This window comes from Parasteatoda tepidariorum, chromosome 7 (genome assembly GCF_043381705.1).
Source record: "Parasteatoda tepidariorum isolate YZ-2023 chromosome 7, CAS_Ptep_4.0, whole genome shotgun sequence".
NCBI lineage: Eukaryota > Metazoa > Arthropoda > Arachnida > Araneae > Theridiidae > Parasteatoda > Parasteatoda tepidariorum.
The window spans coordinates 15,833,018-15,856,105 of NC_092210.1; the positions used below are offsets into that span (position 1 = coordinate 15,833,018).

The following is a 23,088-nucleotide window of genomic DNA, read 5'->3' on the forward strand; positions in this document are numbered from 1 at the left end:
ATCCACATTCATTACATCAAGAACTTTTGAATCAAAATGGTATCCTAAGCTTTGGGCTGTTTTGATAGGTGTTGCTAACACATTAAATGGCTATTAAAGAGAATCATTCTGTTATAACAGTATAAACAGAATAATAGACATAAATAAACACTTTAATGTAAGCTTACTTACTCCTTCATAGCACCAATCCTTCAAAATTTCTAAATCTCCTCGTATCATTGCCTAAAATAATAAATTGCACTTTAGTGCAAAAAGCACAACAAAGTAAAACAGTTAATTAAATTAGAATGAATAAGAGTCCAATGTTTATTTACAATGAGGATTTTTAATATCTTTCTGATCATTTCCTAAAATAATACATTGTACATTTATGCCAGGGTCAAATTTATGTAAAACATTAAAAAGTTTTAATTTATGTTGATTGTTTAAATTTTTAGAATATTTTAAAAGGCTTTCTGTACTTTAAACAAAGGTACTTTAATGCTTTTGCTTAACACACTTGCACTTTAGTGCAAGAAGTATAATGAAGTAAAAAAATTAAATTAAATTACAATCAACAAGTGCCCAATGTTTATTTATAATAAGGATTTTTAATAACCTACTGATCATTTTCTAGACGAATACATATATGCTAGCACCAAATTTATGTAAAACAATAAAAATGTTTTAATTTATGTTGATTGTTTAAGTTTTTTGAATACTTTAAAGAGCTTTCTGAAATTCCTAATAAAAAAAATTTTCCAGTTAACTTAGCAATTTATTTGCTGCTATAGTAATAGGGAAAAACATGAATTTGAAATATCCAATCCCAAAGATTCAACATTATATTACAGTATACTCTCGTTATCTCAAAGTTGAAGGGCCACTAAAAAAGTTTTGAGACATCGAGTTTTTGAGATAACAAGTTCAGGACTGAATATATTCTAAAAAATAGAAAAATATATTCTAAATACTCTAAAAAGTAGAATCATGAAACATAAGAATAACTACTATCAAATAAGTAATAATAGTTGACTATAAGTTTAAATACAACAATGATAATTTCATTTTTAAAAATAAGATAAAAATAGTTATGCATTAAATAGATAAGAATTCGTTTACAATAATCTTACATTTTGATTTTTCCGAAAAAAATTCAATTTCTTTTTCGAAAAATAATTCGAAATAACAAAGTTTTGAGAAGAAACTCTTGGACATTGGAATTCAAATTAACATTAGGTAAATGCCATGGGGGGAAATATTTTTTTGACAAATATCTCAGATCTTTTGATATCTCATAAACCTTTTTCTTTTTTTTTGACAAAAAAAGGTTTCTGAGATATCAAGAGTATAGTGTGTATAATAACTCCTTAATAGTGAAGAAAAATTGCCAATTTAATGTATCTAATATAATATGTATGCAGAAATAAGAATAGCACCTTAATTGGTGATAAAAATTGCTAATTTAGAGCAAATGTAATTTAAATGCATAGATAATAACTCCTTAATAGTGGAAAAAATTTCTAATTTAATGAATTTAAAATAATCTCTATGGTTACTAATAAGAATAACCCCTTACTATTGAAAAAAAAAGCTAATATAATGAACCTGAAAAAAATAATCTGCAGATGTATAAGAAAATTAACTTTTAAAAATTACTGCTATTGTTTCTTTTGTTAACTGTTGTTTTAGGTCACTTGACAACAAAAATAATATTTAGAATTAAACATCATACTAATAAGATAGATTTTCCTGAGATCACTGCATCTTTGAGAATTTTAAAGCTTTAGTTTGAGTTCATAAAATCTCAAAAAGTCACTAATATTTAATAAATCTAATTGCAATGTAACTGTTACTTACTTCTAAAATATTTGGTATAATTTCATCTTCACATTCCTTAAGAAATTTCTCCTTGTCAAAGTTGGGATCCATCTTTACTATTTCAGTTAAAACCTCTGACAGTTCTGTTTTTTGGAAAAGCCCACCTATAATTTTTCTTTTTTTAGTAAATTATTTCATTTTTTGTTTCAAATTGAATAGTATGAATTCTACCCAAATTTAAGAAAAAAATTATATAACTTATGCAATTACAAAATCCTTTTTCCTAAATTATAAATTTTAACAATCCGTGCATTGAGAGTATCAAATGCACTAATGAAACCAACTGATGTTACTGTCACTTACTAAGTTGCACTTTGCATTAGGGATTATTTCAATTTTACCTATTACGATAGTAATGTGATTTATCGCTAGGTGACAGAGCTGTAAACTGCAACATCATTGAACATTACGTTTCCTTTCTTCCAAGTATTAAGCAAATTTTTGTTGATATTTACACTATTTGTCTTACTATTTTTCTTGTCTACTTGTTGATTGTACTTAAAATAAATTTTATCAGCTTGATAAAAAGTATAAGTTTTTGTTAAATGAAAATTTTCTTGTAATGTTCCATCCATCGACGATGCTAACTAGCTGATAAATTGACGTTACTAGTCAAAATACCTAAACAATGAAAATCATGACTAACTCTAGTTTTAGTCACAAAGTCTATCAATCATATCAGGTTCAGTCAAGTCTACAGTCAAGCTTAGTTCAAGTCTATAATCATAAAATTCTGCTTAATTAAGTAATGTCAAAGTGCAAAATAATTTTACAGTCAAATGACTTATTAATTAAAATTCTAATATCTCTTCTTGCAGATGGTAATATAATATCTGAAATAATTAATCAGAATAAATATAATTGTAGAATTAAAATAAGTTTAGTTTCCTATATTTTATTAAATTTACAAAAAAAAAAATTCTCAAAAAAAAAAAAAAAANAAAAAAAAAAAAAAAAAAAAAATACAATTTCACATTTGACAAGCTATAAAAATAACAAATTATACAACAAATAAATAAAATGATGAATCCCCAAACAAATAGAACCAGTTATTTGGTCGAAATTGCGTATTAAACTTCTGCTAATTCAACACTATTTGAATGGTGAATAGCAAGTGGAAAGCCCAGTTTACAGTAATAAACAATAAATTATTACCAAAAAGATCTGTCACTTTGTCAGTCAAAAGACGAGATGCTCTTACAACAGGGTTGTCACTCTCATCATATTTCATTTTCCAGTCAAATACCTCTATAAGTATACGGTCATATTTACTTCATACAATAATTTATAATCAACTTATTGTCATAAAAATAAAACAGTTATTCAATGTTTCACATAAAAGAGTATAGAAGAACTTTATTTTATAATTACATAAAGAACTTTTTTAAATATTGTAAAAACAAATTACAGATTTTATTGTAATACTAATCACAAATAGTATTTGTGATTGCATATAGCATACTGATTTTCCTAATCAAATAATGTTACAAAGGAACCCTGAATTTAGTTGTCCTATCGTATGTCATTTTCTGCTGATCCAGGAAAATTGCGTATTAATGTTAAAATATTCCGGTTTTCACTAAAATCATTTATTTCGTACAAAGCACACACAAACTTTTTTTCTAGTTCTTTTTATGAAGAGAACCTTGTTTCTTATCTGTATGAAACCTTTCTAGCATTCTATTAGTGTTTCATTATCAGTGAGATGGGATTATGACAAATAAGAAAGACAGCAAAGGGGTCCCATAAACAAGAAAGCAAGGAGTATATTGTCAATGCTTTTCAATTATTCAAGCACTCTATGTCAACAAAAGACAAAGAGTTGAAGGATAGGAGAGACAACTGCCAATAACAATACTGTTAGATTTCCACGAGATCAACAGATGAGAAAAATCACTTTGACTAGGAGTACGGTCGTTTCTTCAATTATACTAATTCAGAAATGGTTTCACTTCTGCTTCCATGCCAGCAAACACCCTCAGACTTTCAGTTGGATTTGTTTGAGCACCAATTCATTTTTCACATTGTCAAAACCTTAGTCAATGCTTTTCTCTCAAAAAAAAAAAAGATGTCAAAACGGAAAAGAAGCTCTCTTGCCGAAAAGATAGATCGTCAAAAGCTAATGAATTTTATGGCACTAAGTTGATTGTGCTCAATCTTAGGGTATAATTTATTCAACTTTGCAAATGATTTTAAAGCAAGATGCTTCAGTAGAGCTAAGCGCTGAAAAAATTGGAAAATATGTAAAATTGAAAATCTTAACATATCTTCGTATGATGACTAGGAAAAAGTTTTAAGAACTGGTTTAAGGAAGCCCAAACAGAAAAGATTACAAGAAACAGATCCACCGTCAGAAAAGGTGCTTGAAAGTGCTGAAAGGCTTAAACTCCAAGGCTTCAGTGCACTAAAAAGCTAGTTAGATCGATTAAAGAAAAAAGAAAACGATGTTTAAAATCTATCTGCGTAAATTTATTTTATATTTCTTGAAAAAAAAATGAAGTGTTTTCCTTTTAACAGTTTTAATAAAATAAACAAAATTAAAATTGGTTAACAACTTCTTCAACATTAAGATTTTGAGTAGATTCAGAAATTATTGTAATATTGTACATTTAAAGAATGACAAAAAAATTACCTATACTTACTGTTAACATATTGGTTATTTTCTCGAAAATTTTGCCAGCTTTGAAACCATTTTGAGTCCTTGTGAAGTTCTATGGTAGTGGCCTCACTAAAAGATAATTAAATATAAATAGTATCAGTCTTAATAACAACAGCCTTTATAAAACAAAATAGCTGCAGTTTCAACTTATATTTTAAAGTAATAAAAAAGTAATTGTGTTGATTTTAAATGAAATAAATTTCAACATTAAAAAGTAGATTTTTAAAATTTTTAAATATTTATACTCAATATCACAAAATTATGCATATATATACACAGTGGAACTCCGATTTAAAATTTTCCATCAGATATTAAAAAATGCATAAAGAAGGATAACGTAAAATTGGGGGGGGGGAGGGAATATGAGTATATCTTTCGAAAATTGACACTTACAAGATGAATTACTAAAAAATGTGTAATCTTTACACCTTTTTGTTTTAAGATACAATTTCAGGAATATCTCTCTCAATACTTACTATTGTTTGCAAATTGTCTTTATGGTTTACATTCGCAAATGTTTCAGAATTTTTATGCTTTCAAACTCTTGATCAGTTGTGGGTACATCCTGTGATATTTTTTGCTCATCTTCATCACTATCATCAGGAGCAGACATTAAATAAGATATTGAAGGAATGAAAAGTAATAAGTTTTGTGCTGCAGTCAATATGTGTGCCATCAGCTTTGGAAGATCTTCAGACATGCAATTTTATTCTAAAGGGGCAATGTTTCTATTGGATACTGAGAAGCAGTTAACTCCGATAAACTATATTAAATCCAATTGTAATACATTTAGTCGACACTGTTAAACATGTGGAAATCAAATTCAGAGCTTACAGAACATTTATATCTTCTTTAGAAGTTGAAGGTCACCGGCATCATGGAAAAAAGAAATGATTGGAGAATTTCAAGAGTTAAAGTTCGCTAAAAAACCAAGACTCAAAATTTGAAGTTTGCTGTAAAAAATTCCACTCGTAAATTTCACAATTTAAACTTCAATACTTCCTACAGCCACCCATACTGGGCTTCGCCCACACGACTACCTTTCTGATTTGGTATCAATTGGGAAAGAACCTCTCACAGATAAAAGGACATTAACTTTGGCTAACTGAACAAGACGAGGCGAATTTCACCGAACAACAGAATATGACGCAGGAAGAGATATAACATACGAAACGAACATAAAACTGGGGTTCCACAGTATTATGTAAATATATACATATATATGATAACGGGCAAATTCTACATTATATAACTACATTAAGACTCACTATTCCTGAAAAGAAAAAAAAATCCAAGGTGAAAATGACCACACAAAAGCTATTTTAAAAAGCATACAAATAACAGTACTTGAATCAACTTTAACTTAAAAAAAATTACACCTTAACATGAAATGAAAGTGGTCATTTTTGTAATTTAATCAATTCAAAAAATCAAACAACTTATTAATTATTACCTGTTAGGTTCGATAATTCTTTCTTCACCCATTTCTGATCTTTCACTCCTCTTACGTAATTTTACTAAAATTTTTTACAACAGTTACAAAACAGCATAAACTCTAAATATAAAAGCAACTAAATTAATAATTTAAACAAAACATACTTGGAGCTTGATAGACTTTAGAACCAGTAATTTGAGCTTCTTCAATTTGATCCCTGACAGTCTTTACACCCTGTAGTAGGAAGAATTAAGGAAAATATTTATATTAATATTTTAATAAATATTAATCCATAAAAGAAATAATCTAATTCTTAAAAGAAAATAGCATAACATTTTGAAACGGAAAAACATCAATTGAAATCATTCATTCAAATTCTATACATTAGAAAAATGAAATATTATTAACATTTTAATAAATATTAATCCCTAAAAGAAATAATCTAATTCTTATAAGAAAACAGCATAACATTTTGAAACTGAAAAACATCAATTGAAATCATTCATTCAAACTTTTACATTAGAAAAATGAAATATTATTGACATTTTAATAGATATTAATCCTTAAAAGAAATAATCTAATTCTTAAAAGAAAACAGCATAGCATTTTGAAACAAAAAGCTTCAATTGAAATCATTCATTCAAATTCTATACATTAGAAATATAAGAATATTATNTTTTTTTTTTTACTTCCTATCATTTTAGTAAATTTACCAATTAATTTGAGCTATTTTAAAAACGTGTATCTAAAATGCTTTATAATTTTCACTAATTTATCTGACTTTATTCATGCTTCTTACATAACTTTTTAATTTGTTTTAAAATTCTCATAATTATTTACAATTAATAAGTTGTCTCAATATTATAAAAAAAACTGATTTAATATAATATACATATTTTAAGAAAAATTAAACATAAATTAGAAATAACTTTTTCCAAATAATAAAATTCACAAATTTCCGATCTCCAGATTATAAATACAATTTATATGGTAAATATTAAATACAAATTCTCTCAATCATAAATACAAAAAGTTTTCATAATCATTTGCAATTAATAAGCTATTCCAATTAATATCATAAAAAGAGATTAACGTAATATTAATATATGCAACACTTTTTCTTGCCATGTCAGTGGTTAAATTCGACTCTATATTAATATATTCAAAGATTTAGTTGACCCACTTTTAACTACATGAGAAACGCCATATTGTTCGCTCCGTTCAAAACTTTGTTTGGAACGAGGAGAGCTAGTGACGTTGTTGATGACGTAGGACTAACCCTGTCTATTGGATACTGAGAAGCAGTTAACTCCGATAAACATTATTAAATTCAATTGTAATGCATTTAGTCGATACTGTCAAACATTTAGAAATCAAATTCAGAGCTTACAGAACATTTATATTTGCTTTAGAAGTTGAAGATCACCGGCATCATGGAAAAAAGAAATGATTGGAGAATTTCAAGAGTTAAAGTTTGCAAAAAAACCAAGACTCAAAAGTTGAAGTTTGCTGTAAAAAATTCCACTCGCAAATTTTACAATTTAAGCTTCAATACTTCCTACAGCCACAAACACTGGGCTTCGCCCACCCGACAACCTTTCTGATTTGGTATCAATTGGGAAAGAACCTCTCACAGATAAAGGGACAATAATTTTGGCTAACCGAACAGCAGAATATGACGCAGGAAAAGATATAACATATGAAACGAACAACATAAAACTGGGGTTCCACAGTATTATGTAAATATATATATATATATATATATATATGATAACGGGCAAATTCTACATTATATGACTACATTAAGACTCACTATTCCTGAAAAGAAAAAAAAAATCCAAGATGAAAATGACCACACAAAAGCTTTTTTAAAAAGCATACAAATAACAGTACTTGAATTAACTTTAGCTTTAAAAAAAATTACACCTTAACATGAAATGAAAGTGGTCATTTCTGTAATTTAATCAATTCAAAAAATCAAACAACTTATTAACTATTACCTGTTAGGTTCAATAATTCTTTCTTCACCCATTTCAGATCTTTCACTCCTCTTACGTAATTTTACTAAAAATTTTAACGACAGTTACAAAACAGCATAAACTCTAAATATAAAAGCAACAAAATTAATAATTTATACAAAACATACTTGGAGCTTGATAGACTTTAGAACCAGTAATTTGAGCTTCTTCAATTTGATCCCTGACAGTCTTTACACCCTGTCGTAGGAAGGAAAGTATTAAGGAAAATATTTATATTAATATTTCAATAAATATTAATCCTTAAAAGAAATAATCTAATTCTTAAAAGAAAATAGCATAACATTTTGAAACTGAAAAACATCAATTGAAATCATTCATTCAAATTTTGTGCATTAGAAAAATGAAATATCATTAACATTTTAATAAATATTAATCCTTAAAAGAAATAATCTAATTCTTAAAAGAAAATAGCATAACATTTTGAAACAAAAAGCTTCAATTGAAATCATTCTATACATTAGAAATATAAGAATATTATTAACATTTTGATAAATATTAATCCAGACATTTATATGATTTTAATAATATTCATGATTTACCTCTGCAACTGCTCTCATAGGAGTGCTCTTTCCGAGTTCTTCACCTTGCTTTGCAATTGCTTCAGCAGCCATCTTAGCTGACTTGGCAAATTCTTCAGTTATCTCTCGACTTTTGCGACCAATTTCACTCTTTTGTGCCTCATTAAGTCCCTTTAAGACAAATACTTTTATTAGGCGATTAAAGTGATAGAAAACTACATCATAAAGAATACGTGAAACAAATACTATAAACTAAGAATTATCAATGACAGAAACCTAAAATGTGTTGTAAGTAACAAATAAATTAAGAATATATTAAATAAAAATTATTCATGAATGAATAGCAATGATAGAAAGCTAATCACGATATATAATATGATATTAGATTAACTAAATGTTAGAGATATATCTAATATTAGAAACAGCTAAATTATGTTAAATCAAATATGTAAATTTATTTATGAAATCAAATTGATTGTTTAGTTTACAATGTAAAGTAAAAACACACTAGTCCTGAAAAATTCAATTTTAATTTAGTAGCTAGTGATTGGTAGACTCGAATAACTTAGTAGCCACTTTTCCCTCAAACCTATTGAGGCGGTAATCATTGACCGATATCGATAGGTTCTCTTCATCCCTCTGGCAGAATTTTTTCGGGCCATCTACGACATTGCTCTCTAGTACTATTACAGGGAGCGTAGCTAAATCTTTCAACAAAAAATAAGCACCTTTCAAGTACTTTTCAAGCACTCAAAAAAAATTTTTAAGCACTATATACAGTAACAAAATGCAAAATAATTTTTAAAGACTTTAGATGATCATGAGAAAATAATTAGCTTCAGACGAAGAACTCTTTTCTTGATTATATTAGCCGTTATAAAATGATCGAGAGATTTTTCGGTTCGACATCAGAGAGTGGAAAAGGAAGTCTGAAATTGAGAATATGTTGCAAATTGCAACAGGATTGCACAAGAGAAGGCAATAACCTCACCAAACGCAGTTCAGTACACGCACATACGGACTCGCAAGTATTTTATCAAACATGTAAAATGATTAGTGCTTTCACACGCTATGGATGGACCACCAGTATGCCGAAATGAATTGTGAAAATGTTGAATAGAACAACGTAAAAAGCATGCTTTTACATAATACATCGTGAAAATCAAAACAAAAAATAATATAAATATAAGGCAAAATTTAGTTTTAAATACTGACTTCAAAGAACTTTATGAAAAAATATTTGAGGCAAAATACATTTAATGTGTAAATTACAACTTTGAAACATATGAATTGCGCAAGAATTCCTACTTCCACATGAATCTTTCCACCACAAATTGATAGATTCTGAAGGATTAAAATTTTGAAAGGTGAAATTGGACATTTTAATGAAAAATTTGCTTTTCTGAGTCTCTTTCTAAATTGATGTACTTTTATCATTAAACGAATTTTTTTGTTGCAGTGGTGCTTATTTTCAGGTCTAAAACACAATAATTATGAAATAATATTAAATACTTAAAAACTACTCAATTACAATTTCTTAGCAAATTCTAGTGACAAATAGCTAAATAACGTTGAAATTAAAAATGCAAATTTAGTTTTAAAAGGAAATATTTTATTTAGACTCATAAACTAGAAATACAGCGCAATTATAATATAATATGAAATAAATGGATCAAATAAGACTTAATTTGGTAGAAAAAATTTTCGAATCTAAAAAAAATTGCTAAAGTTCAACCGAAATTTTAATAACATTTGGCAAAAATGCAAATAAAACATATTACAGAGAGTCAACAAAATTTTAAATATTACATCTTGTTTTTATTGGCTTCTAAACAATTTTAAATTTTGTTTTTAAGTAAATCTTTAAAATTCAGAGTTTTGTTTACAGTGAAATAGAATGAATGACTGTGATACTCAATCCAATTTATGATAGCTGCTTTTTGGCATTTCATCCCCATAAGTTTTATCATAAAAAAATAAAAAAATTTAAAAACTTTTTTATAAAGGAGGAACATGGATAGGTTGCATAATTCATTTAAAATTTTAAAAAATATAGCACTTAAAACAAAAATGGAAAAAAAAATTAATAAATAAAGCTATTGAAGATAAAAAATTCTCAAAAAAAAAATATTCAAGACCAAATACAAACTCTTAAATTTTAGAGCACCATGTAAAAAATAATAAATTTTATTTAAACAATATACTTCTCAAGACATTTTATAAAAATAATAGTGAAAATCCTGTTATGCTAAAACTATAAGGCTGCTGTCAATGTAAAAATACTAATTAAAATTCATAAGAACAGCATTTATCAGCTACATAGTTTCTGCAAAACAACGCACACAGGGGAAAAGAGCATCTAAGTAATAGCCTTTTTGAACAATTTTATAAATTACCAAACTTCACCATCATGGACGTTTATATTGTTTTCACCATCATAGTTGTTTATTTTGTTATCACCATATGAAACTATGTAAAAGATTCCATACTGTTACATAAGTTTTTCTTCAAACTTAAAATATAAGTCTTGTTGAATTATGATGGTTTACTTTTCGTGTTAGATAAAATTTTTAAAAACAGCTTTTATATTCAGAAAGTAATTTATTAATACAGTAGAGAACCGATTATCCGGAACGATCGGGACCACCGTGGTTCGGGATAACTGATTTTTCCGGTTATCTGAATCGCTACAAAATGCCGTTTTTTTAATGTTTATGAAACGAAACTAAAAAATTTTTTTAAATATTTTCAGAAATAATAAAAAATTATAAATAATAATACACTTAAATTTAAATAAGGAATGAAATTATGAAATAAAAATTATATACAGGCTTATATATGTTGTTATTAACATTAATAACATATATAAGCTATTTGTGCCAGGGGTAGAAATTTTTTTAAAAAATTACTGGTCCATAGGACCAGTAACTAAAACATTTTACTAGTCAGCACAAAACTTTACTGGTCCGTCTACGCGTTCCTATTAGCTGCAGATAAAAAAAAAATTAAAATTTTTGATTGAAAAAATCATGATTTTTTTTTAAAAATCATAAATTTTTGATTTAAATCGCATTTTTTTGATTAATATTAATTTTGTATAAAAAAAAAATTTTTAAAAATTGTGAATAAGCTCTAAAATAGTTTTAAGTAACTCAAATACACAAGTTGCATAAATATACTTAGAATTTAAGAAGGAAATAAGATTAATTATACTACTTACTAAGATTAATTAGAAAAGAATATTTTAGCAATCAAGAACTATGATTTTTACTCAATTTTGAAGTAATCACAAAATTATTAAACTATACATAATCATAATGTAACAAAAATAAACAATATGATTGTTTTAGGACATAAAATATAAAAATAAAAAATAAAGGAGAAAAACATCTGAAATTAGCACGAATTATCAAGATGATTTAAACAAAGCATTTAGTAATATTAAAAAAAAATTGGTAATTTGTTTAAATCTTTAGTTATTTATAATTAGTCTTACAACCATAGCATTTATTATTCCTTTTGGCTCTTATTTTATAAAATATATTCTCAATTATAATTTTATATAAAATTAAAATTTTTTATTTTTTTTTAACGGAGATCGGCTGCGGCGGATGGTGGTCCGGTGGACCACTGTTTATTATTTTATGCTGGTCCAACTCCGATTTTAGTGGTCACGGACCAACGGACCGCCGTTAATTTCGAGCCCTGTGTGGTTATGTGAGATTCGTCTACAAACGGCTTTTGATCCGTCCTCTAAATCAGTTCTTTCGTCAACTCGATAGGCCGTACGCTCTAAATAACAAAATGGGCTCAAAATCTTGCAGGAAAAAAATTCTTTTTAATGGAAGAAAATTTATTTCCGGTTCCGAATTTCATTCCGGTTATCTGGTTTTCCGGTTTCCGGATAAGAGGTTCTGCTATGTAATTCATTTCCTATAAATACTAACTACTCAATGACAGATTTTTACTGATATTCAATAATGGATAAAAAAAATTTTTTTTTGATTATTGTATTCAAAATACCTATAAAAAAATAACTACAAGAGTTTCACGATTCTGTAAGTAATTCAAAAATTTAATCCTTTAAAACACAGTATGTTCAACCTTACCTCTTTTAATTTACCTTTAAGACTTTCCAATTGTTCCTTAATCTGTTCGGTACTCTTAGAAGTCTCTTTTTCTATTAGTTTCTAAAACAGAAATAAAAACAATAAACATTCAATCAATTTCAACAAACATTTGCATAACATTTGAAAACTTGATTGACTCACATATTTTTTCCTTGCATTTTGAAGAGCTTCAGATTTCTCTAATTTCTCTGCTTCTTCTCTAAATTTTTTTAGGTTTTCCTTATCAGAAAAATATTAATCTTCAATAATAATTCATAATAAATAAAAATTAATAACTTAATGGAGAAAATAACATTGAATATGAATAAACAAAGTTGTGATAAGAGTCAATATACAACTTTACAAAATGTTACTTTTTTAAATTTACAGCCTCTGATCACTAATAATAGATTGCTATCAGATCCTATTGTTAGTAATACATAAAAATTTAAGTTAGATAAAAAAAAAAAAAAAACTTGAATCAGAATTATATCTAATGTTCTGCAACAAATTAACCTTCTTAACCAAATTAACTTTCTTAAACAATTTACTTACAAATATTCTAGCCTTATTGAATATAATATATTAATATATATATGGTAACTGCAAAATTTTAAATTTTTAAATTCATAACTTTTCATGACAAAAACACAACAATAAATTTAAAAAAGCATTCTAATAACATTAATTGAAATGATAGGTATAACCAAAACTGTTATGCTCTGCATATTTATAGATTTTAAATTTTAAAGACAAAGTAAAGAAAGAGTTAAAGCAATAAAATAGCTGAAAAAAATACAAAAGCAAATTATTCTTTTTTCTCCTGCAGAAGTATATTCTAAAGATGCTTTTCTTGGAAAGGAAAGAAATACTCCTGAAATAGGGGAAGGGGGTATATTCCATTCTAAAAATTAGATTTTTCGTTGACCTAAACCCCCCATGACTCTCCATGATTTTTTTAAAAATAGTAAAAATCATGACATGGCATGACAAATTTTGTTCAATACCGAAATTCATGACTTTCCAGGCATATATATATATATAGATATATATATATATGTATGTATAATAAATATTTTAATCATATTTAATTTAACTACAAAATCACTCAAACTTTATTAAATTTAATTACAAATAACCGTGTGCATTGTAAAAAAATTGAATAGTTAAATTCTTACAATTTTTTTAAATGACCAATAATTTTATTTTGGGCACTAAATTTTCAAATAAAAAGGGCAGACTTAATTATTTTAATATCAAATGCATATAAATTCCTATATAATGAAACAAAAAAGATTAATAGCATATAAAATTTTCACCCTAAATGACGAAATTGTTCTGCAACAAAGACTGCAGTTTTGAGCAAATTCTATTTTTCGGACACAAAAAATATTCATNTATCAAATGTATATAAATTCCTATATAATGAAACAAAAAAGATTAACAGCATATAAAATTTTCACCCTAAATGACCAAATTGTTCTGCAACAAAGACTGCAGTTTTGAGCAAATTATATTTTTCGGACACAAAAAATATTCATAATAAATAAATTATTATTCATAAGCTTAATAATGTTTTAAAAACAAAATAACTTAGTAAAATTCATAGAATTTATAACTTAACAAAAATAAATCAGTGAAATTCTCTTAATTATCTCCTTTTAGACAATCAAAACTACTACTAATTCCACTCTTTATTAATCACAAAATGTAAAATTTCGATTAACAGAATATAATCACTCTTCAGTTATTTTTCAATCATTTAAAATGCTTTTTTATTCACATAATCATTTACAGATATGTTAGATGAAAAACTTGGTATGTGGCTCGAAACTATTTCTTAGAAATCTTTAATACATTTAAAAAGTTGGCATAATTCAGAAAGTTTGAAGGCTTTCCAAAATTTCTTTCAAATCAACCTAATAAGAAAAACTAAAGAGAAAAAAATTACTGAATTGATCTTATACAAAAATATAAATTATTTATTTTTATCACCTTCATCTCTTTGTTTCTGTTCAAATCCTCTTTGATGTTGTCAACAATCTGAGAAATAAAACCTTTTCTTTGAGGAGCAGAATAGCAGCATGTCTTTAAAATAGAAAGTAGAAATAGATATTTTGAACAAATCAATCGATCAAATGCATATATTGAGAATTAAAAATGATAAAATATATAAAGGAAACAAAGCTGATGGATTGTACCTGTGATACAGATGGGTAATTTTGCTTTAGAAGTTGAAAGGCAGAACATCTTCCATATATTTGTCTCAAATGCATCTAAATAATTTTACATAAAAGAAAATTAATCAGTCAATTGAATTGAAATAACTCTAACAAATTGAATAAATATATTCACGAGAAATACATATTTACATAGAACTGATTTGTTATACGTCTGCACCTGCTTCTCAGTGAATTTTTTTTCATTTTTAGAGGTTTGATGATAACTGATAATAATCTGGTTTTAAACTATATATTAAGGTGATTTAAAAGGAGTAAACAGAGAATTGAAAAATACTGAGATTATATTGGGCGTGGATATATGACACTATATTAATGTATTTGACACATTTGTAATTTCATAGAACAGAAAAACAAAGAGATTGTATTGAAGGTGTATATTTGATGCTGTGACACTAGAATTAGAATTAGGTAGATAAGAGGAGATTATACATAAAGAATGTTTTATTAATGTTTTGTTTCTCTACGTAACATTTCCTAAGGAAATTAAATTATTAAATTTCGGTTTTTTAAGATTGAATTTGAATGGTCCTAAAAAACAAATGCAGGTGCATAACAAATCAGTTTCATTTTTGCATATTATATATTATTATATTTATACATTCACTATTATATATATGGGCCATTCTCCTGTTATGCACAGGACATTTGCAGGCCTTTGAAGTATATAAAAATAGTAAAATAATGGGGTAATTAATTTTTTTTTCACAATTCAATTCAAAACAAGTCTGTTTCTTAAAGACTGCATTGAAAACAAATCAAAAATTAAAGTTTAAATACTAAAAAAGGGATTTAATATAGTCGTTATGCACGGGACTCAGAAAAAAGATTAATTTCTACCCTGACTTCTATTTTTCATAAACTCTGTGAATTTAAAACTTGTATATTGTCATTATATTTTTTTCTTAGCTGATAAATATTACTTCTATTAAATTATGCTGGATGTTTTCCAAATACATTATTTGATAAAATTCTAAATTTATTTTATTTGTGTTATGCACGGGACATACCTAATGTTATGCACGGGACATGTCTGCAATTTATTACACACGGAAGCATACACTTGATTTAATTATGTATATTTTGAAGTGGCAACACTAATTCATAGTTTGAATTTAGTTTGGTGATCTGGATTAGAAGTTTTATAAATCATTATAAAGGATAATTACAACTGTATCACCAAGGAAAGAAAACAGAGTTTAGGAATAATACACCATCAAGAAGGCAAATTGAAAATACCTACAAGATTTATCAAGCTTTCATGAGAAAATCATTAAAATCTTTACCTAAATCTCCAACCAAAAAAAAAAAAAAAACAGTAGCTTCTGCAATTGCTACAAATTTTGACTTAAACATGTAAGCTAGTCAGAAAAATACTATTAGTGATGAAGAGTCACCTAATTTAGTACGATAAATTTTTTTCCGTCCAGATATGTTTTTAACAGCACCAGGAATGAAAGATGAAGTTAGTTTGGAAGAATGGTGAGAAAATTAAATTAAGAAATATTATTTGGTGACATATCTGAATGAAGCATCAGAGTTGGCAAGGTTTAGGAAAGAAAGGATTAATCCACGGTTTAAACTGTCCTGTCCAAAACTCTATGGATCAAATTATATTAAAATTTTAAAAAAATAATGTGAAAAATAAAAGATTAATTTTTGAACAAGGAACAAAATGAAGACAAGTTTTTGTTTCGTTAAAAAAATTATTATTCCTTTAAATATTGTATTTATCCTTATGCAAAAACATAATTTATAAGTACTAAAAGCATATTTAAAGGATAAGGTACTCACTTTTTTTATTCAATGAATTGTGCAGATTCAAAAGTTATTAATCTTTTTCCTATTATATTATATTATTTTCCTTTAATAAGTTAAAGTAAATTGTATAAAAAATATAAAATATTTATTAATGTATGTAATTATTATTTGCACAATAATTTCACATATAGAATTTTTATCTTTTACCAATAAGGTTTTGGACACTTTAAAACAGTTCAGGAGAGTTATAGGCAGTTAAGACAGTTCCAATTGTGCAGTCTGCGGAAGATTTTGTAAATGTTGTAAAAAAAGCTATGCCACCTACTACAGTGATGCTATTTTTAGATTAAGATATAAACAGAGATAATAATATGTGGGCCAACGCAAGAGTAATACCAGGAATTTCTAAAATGCATGGAATTACATATTCGCCTTCTGGTTTAAAATTTTATAAAAATGTTGTAGCACCAATAAAAAGAAATCTTAATACCAGGGCAATTAACACCACAAAAAGTATTGGAGCTAATTGGGTTGTTGTGAAATCTGATAATAGTTTATATGCTGGAGAAGTTACGCAAGTGCTGGGAAATGATATTGAAGTTTCTGCCATGGAAAAGCCTAGAAAATATTGGAAATGGCCTAAACGGGAAGATAAAGTGTTTTACAACATGAGGAAGTTGTTAAAGTTACTCAGCCACCTACAGTTATAAATGCTCTTGGAGTTTTTGGTCTTCCCAATTTTTAGAGAAATCTAAGTTATGCACGGGACATGAAAACAAGTGCTAATTTTTTTATCTAATATTAAACTTAGAGGAACTTCCTTTGTAATATAAGTCGGTACTAAGAGAAAGAAAGTAAAATTGAAGCAGTTTCTGTTTCGTCCTAAAAATAAATGAGAAAAATAAAAATGATCATGTTTTAGTGTTATGCACGGGACAACCAATTTTTGCTCAAATAAATTTTTATTTTTTACATAATTTTAATATGATTTTTAAATTTTTAATTTATTTTTAAATAAGAGCATTATATAGATATAAGGAAAAAAAAGAAGAAAATTGAAATGCTATAATATTTTTTCAGCTAAGGAAATAAATGTAAATATGTTGATTATAACAAGAAAACTTAAAAAGTACAATGCTAAATTTTAAGAATTGATTCCATAATAAAAATTTAAATATAACTATTATTGTATCTCATTTTTTAAGATTTAACCTATGTACTTTATTATTGAATAAATTAAAAATATGTACAAGTAAGGTAAAAATTGAGGTTTAGAATGTTTACAGTGGAGAATGGCCCATATATGCTTGTATTCACTATGATATTCATACTTTCAACCATTTTAATTATAGAACTAATATGAAAAGACAATTTTACAACCAGAAAATTAGTGAAAAGATAGATAAATACTTTTGTATTCGGATAAATAAAAAATATAGGAGGAAAAAATTAAATCTAAGGGCCCCAAAAATTTGAATGGCCTAGGGCTCCGCGTACGATTAATCCGCCCCACGATTAGCACTAGCATTATTAAGAAGATATAAAAAACAGTTTACATAAAAAGGCCATAAAATTATATAGCATAAATTATTTATAATTAAGCAAGAGCCATTACATGTTCAGTAAGATGAGTACATTTTCCGTGTGATTTCAAATGTTAATACAACACTATTATTGTTAATACTACAATTACTTTTCCCATTGTAAATTTAAGATATGGGTCGAAATTTTGCGTTCTTTTTGGTAGAAACGATATAGAACAGAATACACAAAGAATCAAGAAAAATAAAACCTGTTTTTAATTGGTAGTTACTAACTAGGTTGGAACAAGGTAACTTTACTCAATAAATAACAAAACATTATTAATTTATATTTTTGTAAAAGTTTTACAAGCAAGTGCAGAAATTTTAACTGTACACCCGCAGAAAAATATCGAACAACAAAGCCGGTAAAGTAAGGAATCAAGTTGAGGAACTACTTATAAAAAACATTACAGAATTTTAAAAAAAAAACTATTTTAACAAACCCAATTAAAGAGATTTACTCATAAACACGTTAAAAAAGCCTCGTGACTAAATTTAATAAGAAATTCATCCTATCATTTATTCAATTTAGCTTTAGTATATTGCATAAGAAAAAATGAAATCAAGACGTATTGTGTACATTGTACACCAGAAATCGAACTGGTTATATTTACAGTTGAAAATAAATATCAGGACGAGTAATTCAAAATTAATAGTAATTCGAAAATTGATAATCTGTTTGTTTACCTTTGAAGAAGGGACAACGCACGACGTTCTGATGAGCGCAGCCATATCTAATCGAAAGACATGAGCAGAGTACTAATGTTAAAACATTACTTGCTACGGATACTAACTTTTAGCTTGCATATTGCAATAGTCAAAAAAAAGGTTTTCGTTTTTACTGTTTCACTAACGAGCGTCAGAACTCAGTAAACAAAAAAAGGAACCATTCTTCTTGCATTTGATTCACACAATTCGGATCACCCTCCAAGAAAAGGAACACTTGATTGGTGAACTTTTATATTTCACCAATCAGGTTCTCCATCGATGGTAATCGAGAGTGCGTGAACCAAACGCAGTAAAATTATCAATCAAAGTAGTTTATTCTTTCACAGAATTTTTTTTATTTTTTTATTCGGGTTTCGTTTTCATTTTTTTTTTCAATTTCTACTCGTATTTGAACAATGAAAGAAAGGTCCACGAGTAATCTTCAAGATTTTCCATCATTTTTTCAAATTTTATTTTATATTAGACTTATTACTACGGAGCTCATTGTTAAGTGCAACCACTCCCAAGACAGCGGATGATGTTCAACAACTTTTAATCCCCAATTCAATACCCTCAGAGGAATTGATTTGCTATGGGAACCTCAAGGACTTTGTGACACAGGCAGATTTTACATGTATCAGTCACCATTTAATACGCGGAGACTTTTCGGCCGGTGGGATTCGAAGTCACTAACATGAGCCCGACGTCCCTATAACCAGGCTATTTATCTACAAACTATATATAATAGAAATTAGTTTCTGTTTTGGCGCTTTCTGGAAGAGTTATAAAAATCACATTACAATGTCTTAAGAGAATGTGCGTAATGACAATTACTAGGAACAGAAAATTAATTTCAAACAATTGTCCTCTTGCTTTAATAATTATGTTAAAAGGTTTTAATATATCTTTCTTTTTAATTTTGCTTTTAATAAGGATCTACGAAGACTACTGCCTTCTTTCAAAACTCAAGCTTAGAAGCTTTAGTTCTATAGGCAATCTGGGCAATTGCCCCGGTTTCTTCAACCTTACGATAAATGTCATAGGTTATAGATTTCGTCTGTGATGAAATTGTCAACAAAACTATAATTGAAAAATTTTTTATCAATTACTGCAATGCACATTTTATAATTTTTTTCTAGCTGTGTTTAAGGTCCGTTCATAAATATTGTCCCTCTTAGAGGGGAATCATGAAATTGTGACAGTTGCTGACAAAAGAGCGGTAGGGGATAGCAAAGAAGTGTAAAAGCCCACATTTTGATTAAAATAAGAACATTTAAAATAAGAGGATGAAATGTTTTTATACTACACTGCTGCACCTCAACACATATAGTTTGCTTTGCAAACCATGCTCACTTCGCTTGCTACTCAGTTAAACCCATTTGAAATGTGCTCTAGAGTAAAATCTGAAGAATTCAAATCAATTCTTAAATTCTTTAAAATTAATTCGTCTTTAAAAAAAATTTAGTTTTTGTCAATAATAAGTTATTGAAAAAATGGAAATAAATGACACACAAACGAAAAATTACTATGCTTATAGAAAAAAAAAACAGGTATGACGGCGCGTTTCCTACGCATTCTCCTTCTGCTCTCCAAGCAAGCTTTTTATTTATGTATTTCTTTACTTTATTTTGCTTTGAAAGCATAACAGTACGATGAATGCTAATTTTTCAATGAATAAAATTATTATTATTGAACCCGCAAAAGCATAATTGAAACATAATGTAGAAAATTTTATTTGTTGATATGAACTTTTCGCTTCTAACCTTTTAACTCTTTTCGCTCAGATTTTCGTTGTTCATGCGAGAGACAAAAAAATTTCATTCGGAAATTTGTAAACATGTACGTTTACGCTTTCATGATCGAGACAACTCCCACGAATGATATTTCACTTCCATATTGCCAACTCGAAAAAGAAACGAGGTCTTTCTTTCTCATTGTATTAGAGAAATACAGGTATAGGACAAAATAATAGGAACACCTGTGAAAACATGAAAATTTTTTATTAATAAGGAGTTGGGCCACCTTTGACCTGAATGACAACTTGCATTCGACGTAGGATTGACAAATAAAGGTCTTGAACAAAGTTCGTCGGAATTTGCAGCCATTCCTTTTCCAGGGCCGTCTCGAGTTCAGAGAGTGTGAGCGTAGGAGGAAACCGAGAATGGATTTTTTTCTCTAAAAAAACACCACAAAGGCTCAATGATATTGAGATCAGGGACTGAGGACACCACGTTAGATGTTCCACTTCATAATTACGCTCATTTAACCATAACGCAGTTAGACGTGTGAAGAGGGGCGTTGTCATCTTTGAACACAGGAAACTCTCCCGGAAAGAGAGTACGAAGCATAGTGTAAAGATGATCTGCGAGAATGCTTCGATAATGGTCACTTTTGACCACCCCCCTCAAGACAACGAGAGACCCAAATCCACGGGCCTTTCGTTGTCCACACCATCACAGAATCACCTCCATGTTTAAAGGTTGGAACCAGGCAGTCAACATGAAATCCTTCTGCCGGCGTTCGCCACACGAACACACGTCCGGTGGTCTGAAATAGTGTAAAAGTGGATTCATCAGACGAGATTACTTGTTCCCACTGCAGTTGTGTCAATTTTAGGTGGTCTTGGCACCACTGTTGTCTCTTCAAAGCATTCCTCGTTGAAATTAACTGTTTTGGAATAGCTACTCTGCCATGAATGATAGCAGCATGCAACTCCAGTTGAATAGTTGTCATGGATACAGGATTCTGAAGATGGGTATTCATCTTGGACGTTATCACTGGTTGTGTAGTCTTGCGTTTTCGAGTGACTATCTTCTTCAACACCCGTCTATCGCTGTCCGACAACTTCGACTTCCTGCCACTGTTGCGCTTCGCAGAATACACCTTACCCAACTTTGTGTATGCCGACAGAGTCCTTGATACAGTGGTCCTTGAAACACCCACAAGGCCCGCTATTCTGGATACGGACGCTCCAGCGAGGCGAGCTTCGATTATCAGGTCTCTTTTAAGGTCAGAGAGGTCGGACATAATCTCGCTTTGCTAGGAACAGATTTTTCTAATGCAACTCTCACACTGCCAAATGCTAGACCTTCCATCACCACTAGGTGGCACACTCTTGCGACACGTGCCCGCTGTTTATTGGAAGGTCGAAGGACATTCTTTTTTCTCTCTTCATAAAAATTGTAACGTCATTATATTAACACATCAAATGATTGTTGGGCCCACAAATGACATTAAAACACATAGTTAGAGTTTTTTAAAAAAAATACTGAACTTGATCTTTAACATGTGCTTTGTTCCTGAAATGCTGGCATATGTTTCTATAATGTAGCGTGACAGATGTCAAGGAGGGGTTTGTAGTACGGTGAAAGTGTGACACTACTCGACGAAGGAGAGGGAGCTGTCAAAAATATTGGAAAAAAAAGTGACGTTATTTATAGACGGCTTATAATAACGAAAACCATTAATTTTTTGAAGAAAAATATTTTCTACAAAACGCCAGGAGTTTTAATTTTTTATACAAAGATATTTTTAAAACAAAACGTTTCCATTGAATAGCTTAAAAAATTAATTATAAAAACTTTTATACTGAGAAATCTAAGTTTTTTAGCATAAATGTTTTATACTTAAACAAAATAGATAATAAGTAGATAACAAAATAGATAATAAGATTAAGATAATTTTGTAAAATTTTATCAGTGTCAGGTCAATACTCTTAATTTGACTTTTATTTTCCTTCTTATTTTTTTAATGGAATTGAGACTAAATCTTAAAACATCAAAAATGACAGTTTCGAAATGAATTTTACAAATATGCATTGCAAAATCTCATACATGGACATTGAATTTTAAAATTTCGGAGGCTAGTCAAAACAGAAAGGAAAGCTGAATTTAAATGTAAAAAAAAAGGCATAAATAAAATAAAAATAAAAAGATAAATTGGTATTTTTTGGTCTGCAGGGTGACGATAATTTCAATTATTTTTTTTAGAATATGATTTATTTATTTACTTAATAAACACAAAACAAAATAGCCGTTACCAAATAAATAAATAAAATAATAACAATAAAAAGAATTTATTTCCACCCGACTAACTGAAAGCGCCGATAATTTTTACATTTTATTTTAATTTGACTATTTAATTTTATTGTTCATTTCCCCGGTTTCTTCAACCTTA

The 23,088-nt window shown here is 28.0% G+C and overlaps 1 protein-coding gene across 3 annotated transcripts in view; it reads right to left on the reverse strand.

Moving 5' to 3' along the window:
• The window catches only part of LOC107449738 (mitochondrial import inner membrane translocase subunit TIM44), a gene marked incomplete at its 3' end in the record, with an annotated part of 316,808 nt that continues 293,720 nt past the window's right edge, over positions 1 to 23,088 (reverse strand). Inside the window, 13 exon segments of one of the 3 annotated variants that reach the window (XM_071183117.1) lie at positions 1 to 90; positions 172 to 222; positions 1,840 to 1,964; positions 3,016 to 3,108; positions 4,503 to 4,588; positions 5,973 to 6,036; positions 6,119 to 6,188; positions 8,533 to 8,682; positions 12,621 to 12,701; positions 12,783 to 12,860; positions 14,616 to 14,708; positions 14,822 to 14,896; positions 18,892 to 19,148. In XM_071183117.1, the coding sequence (XP_071039218.1) occupies positions 1 to 90; positions 172 to 222; positions 1,840 to 1,964; positions 3,016 to 3,108; positions 4,503 to 4,588; positions 5,973 to 6,036; positions 6,119 to 6,188; positions 8,533 to 8,682; positions 12,621 to 12,701; positions 12,783 to 12,860; positions 14,616 to 14,708; positions 14,822 to 14,896; positions 18,892 to 18,936 (1,101 nt within the window). 3 annotated transcript variants of the gene reach the window in all.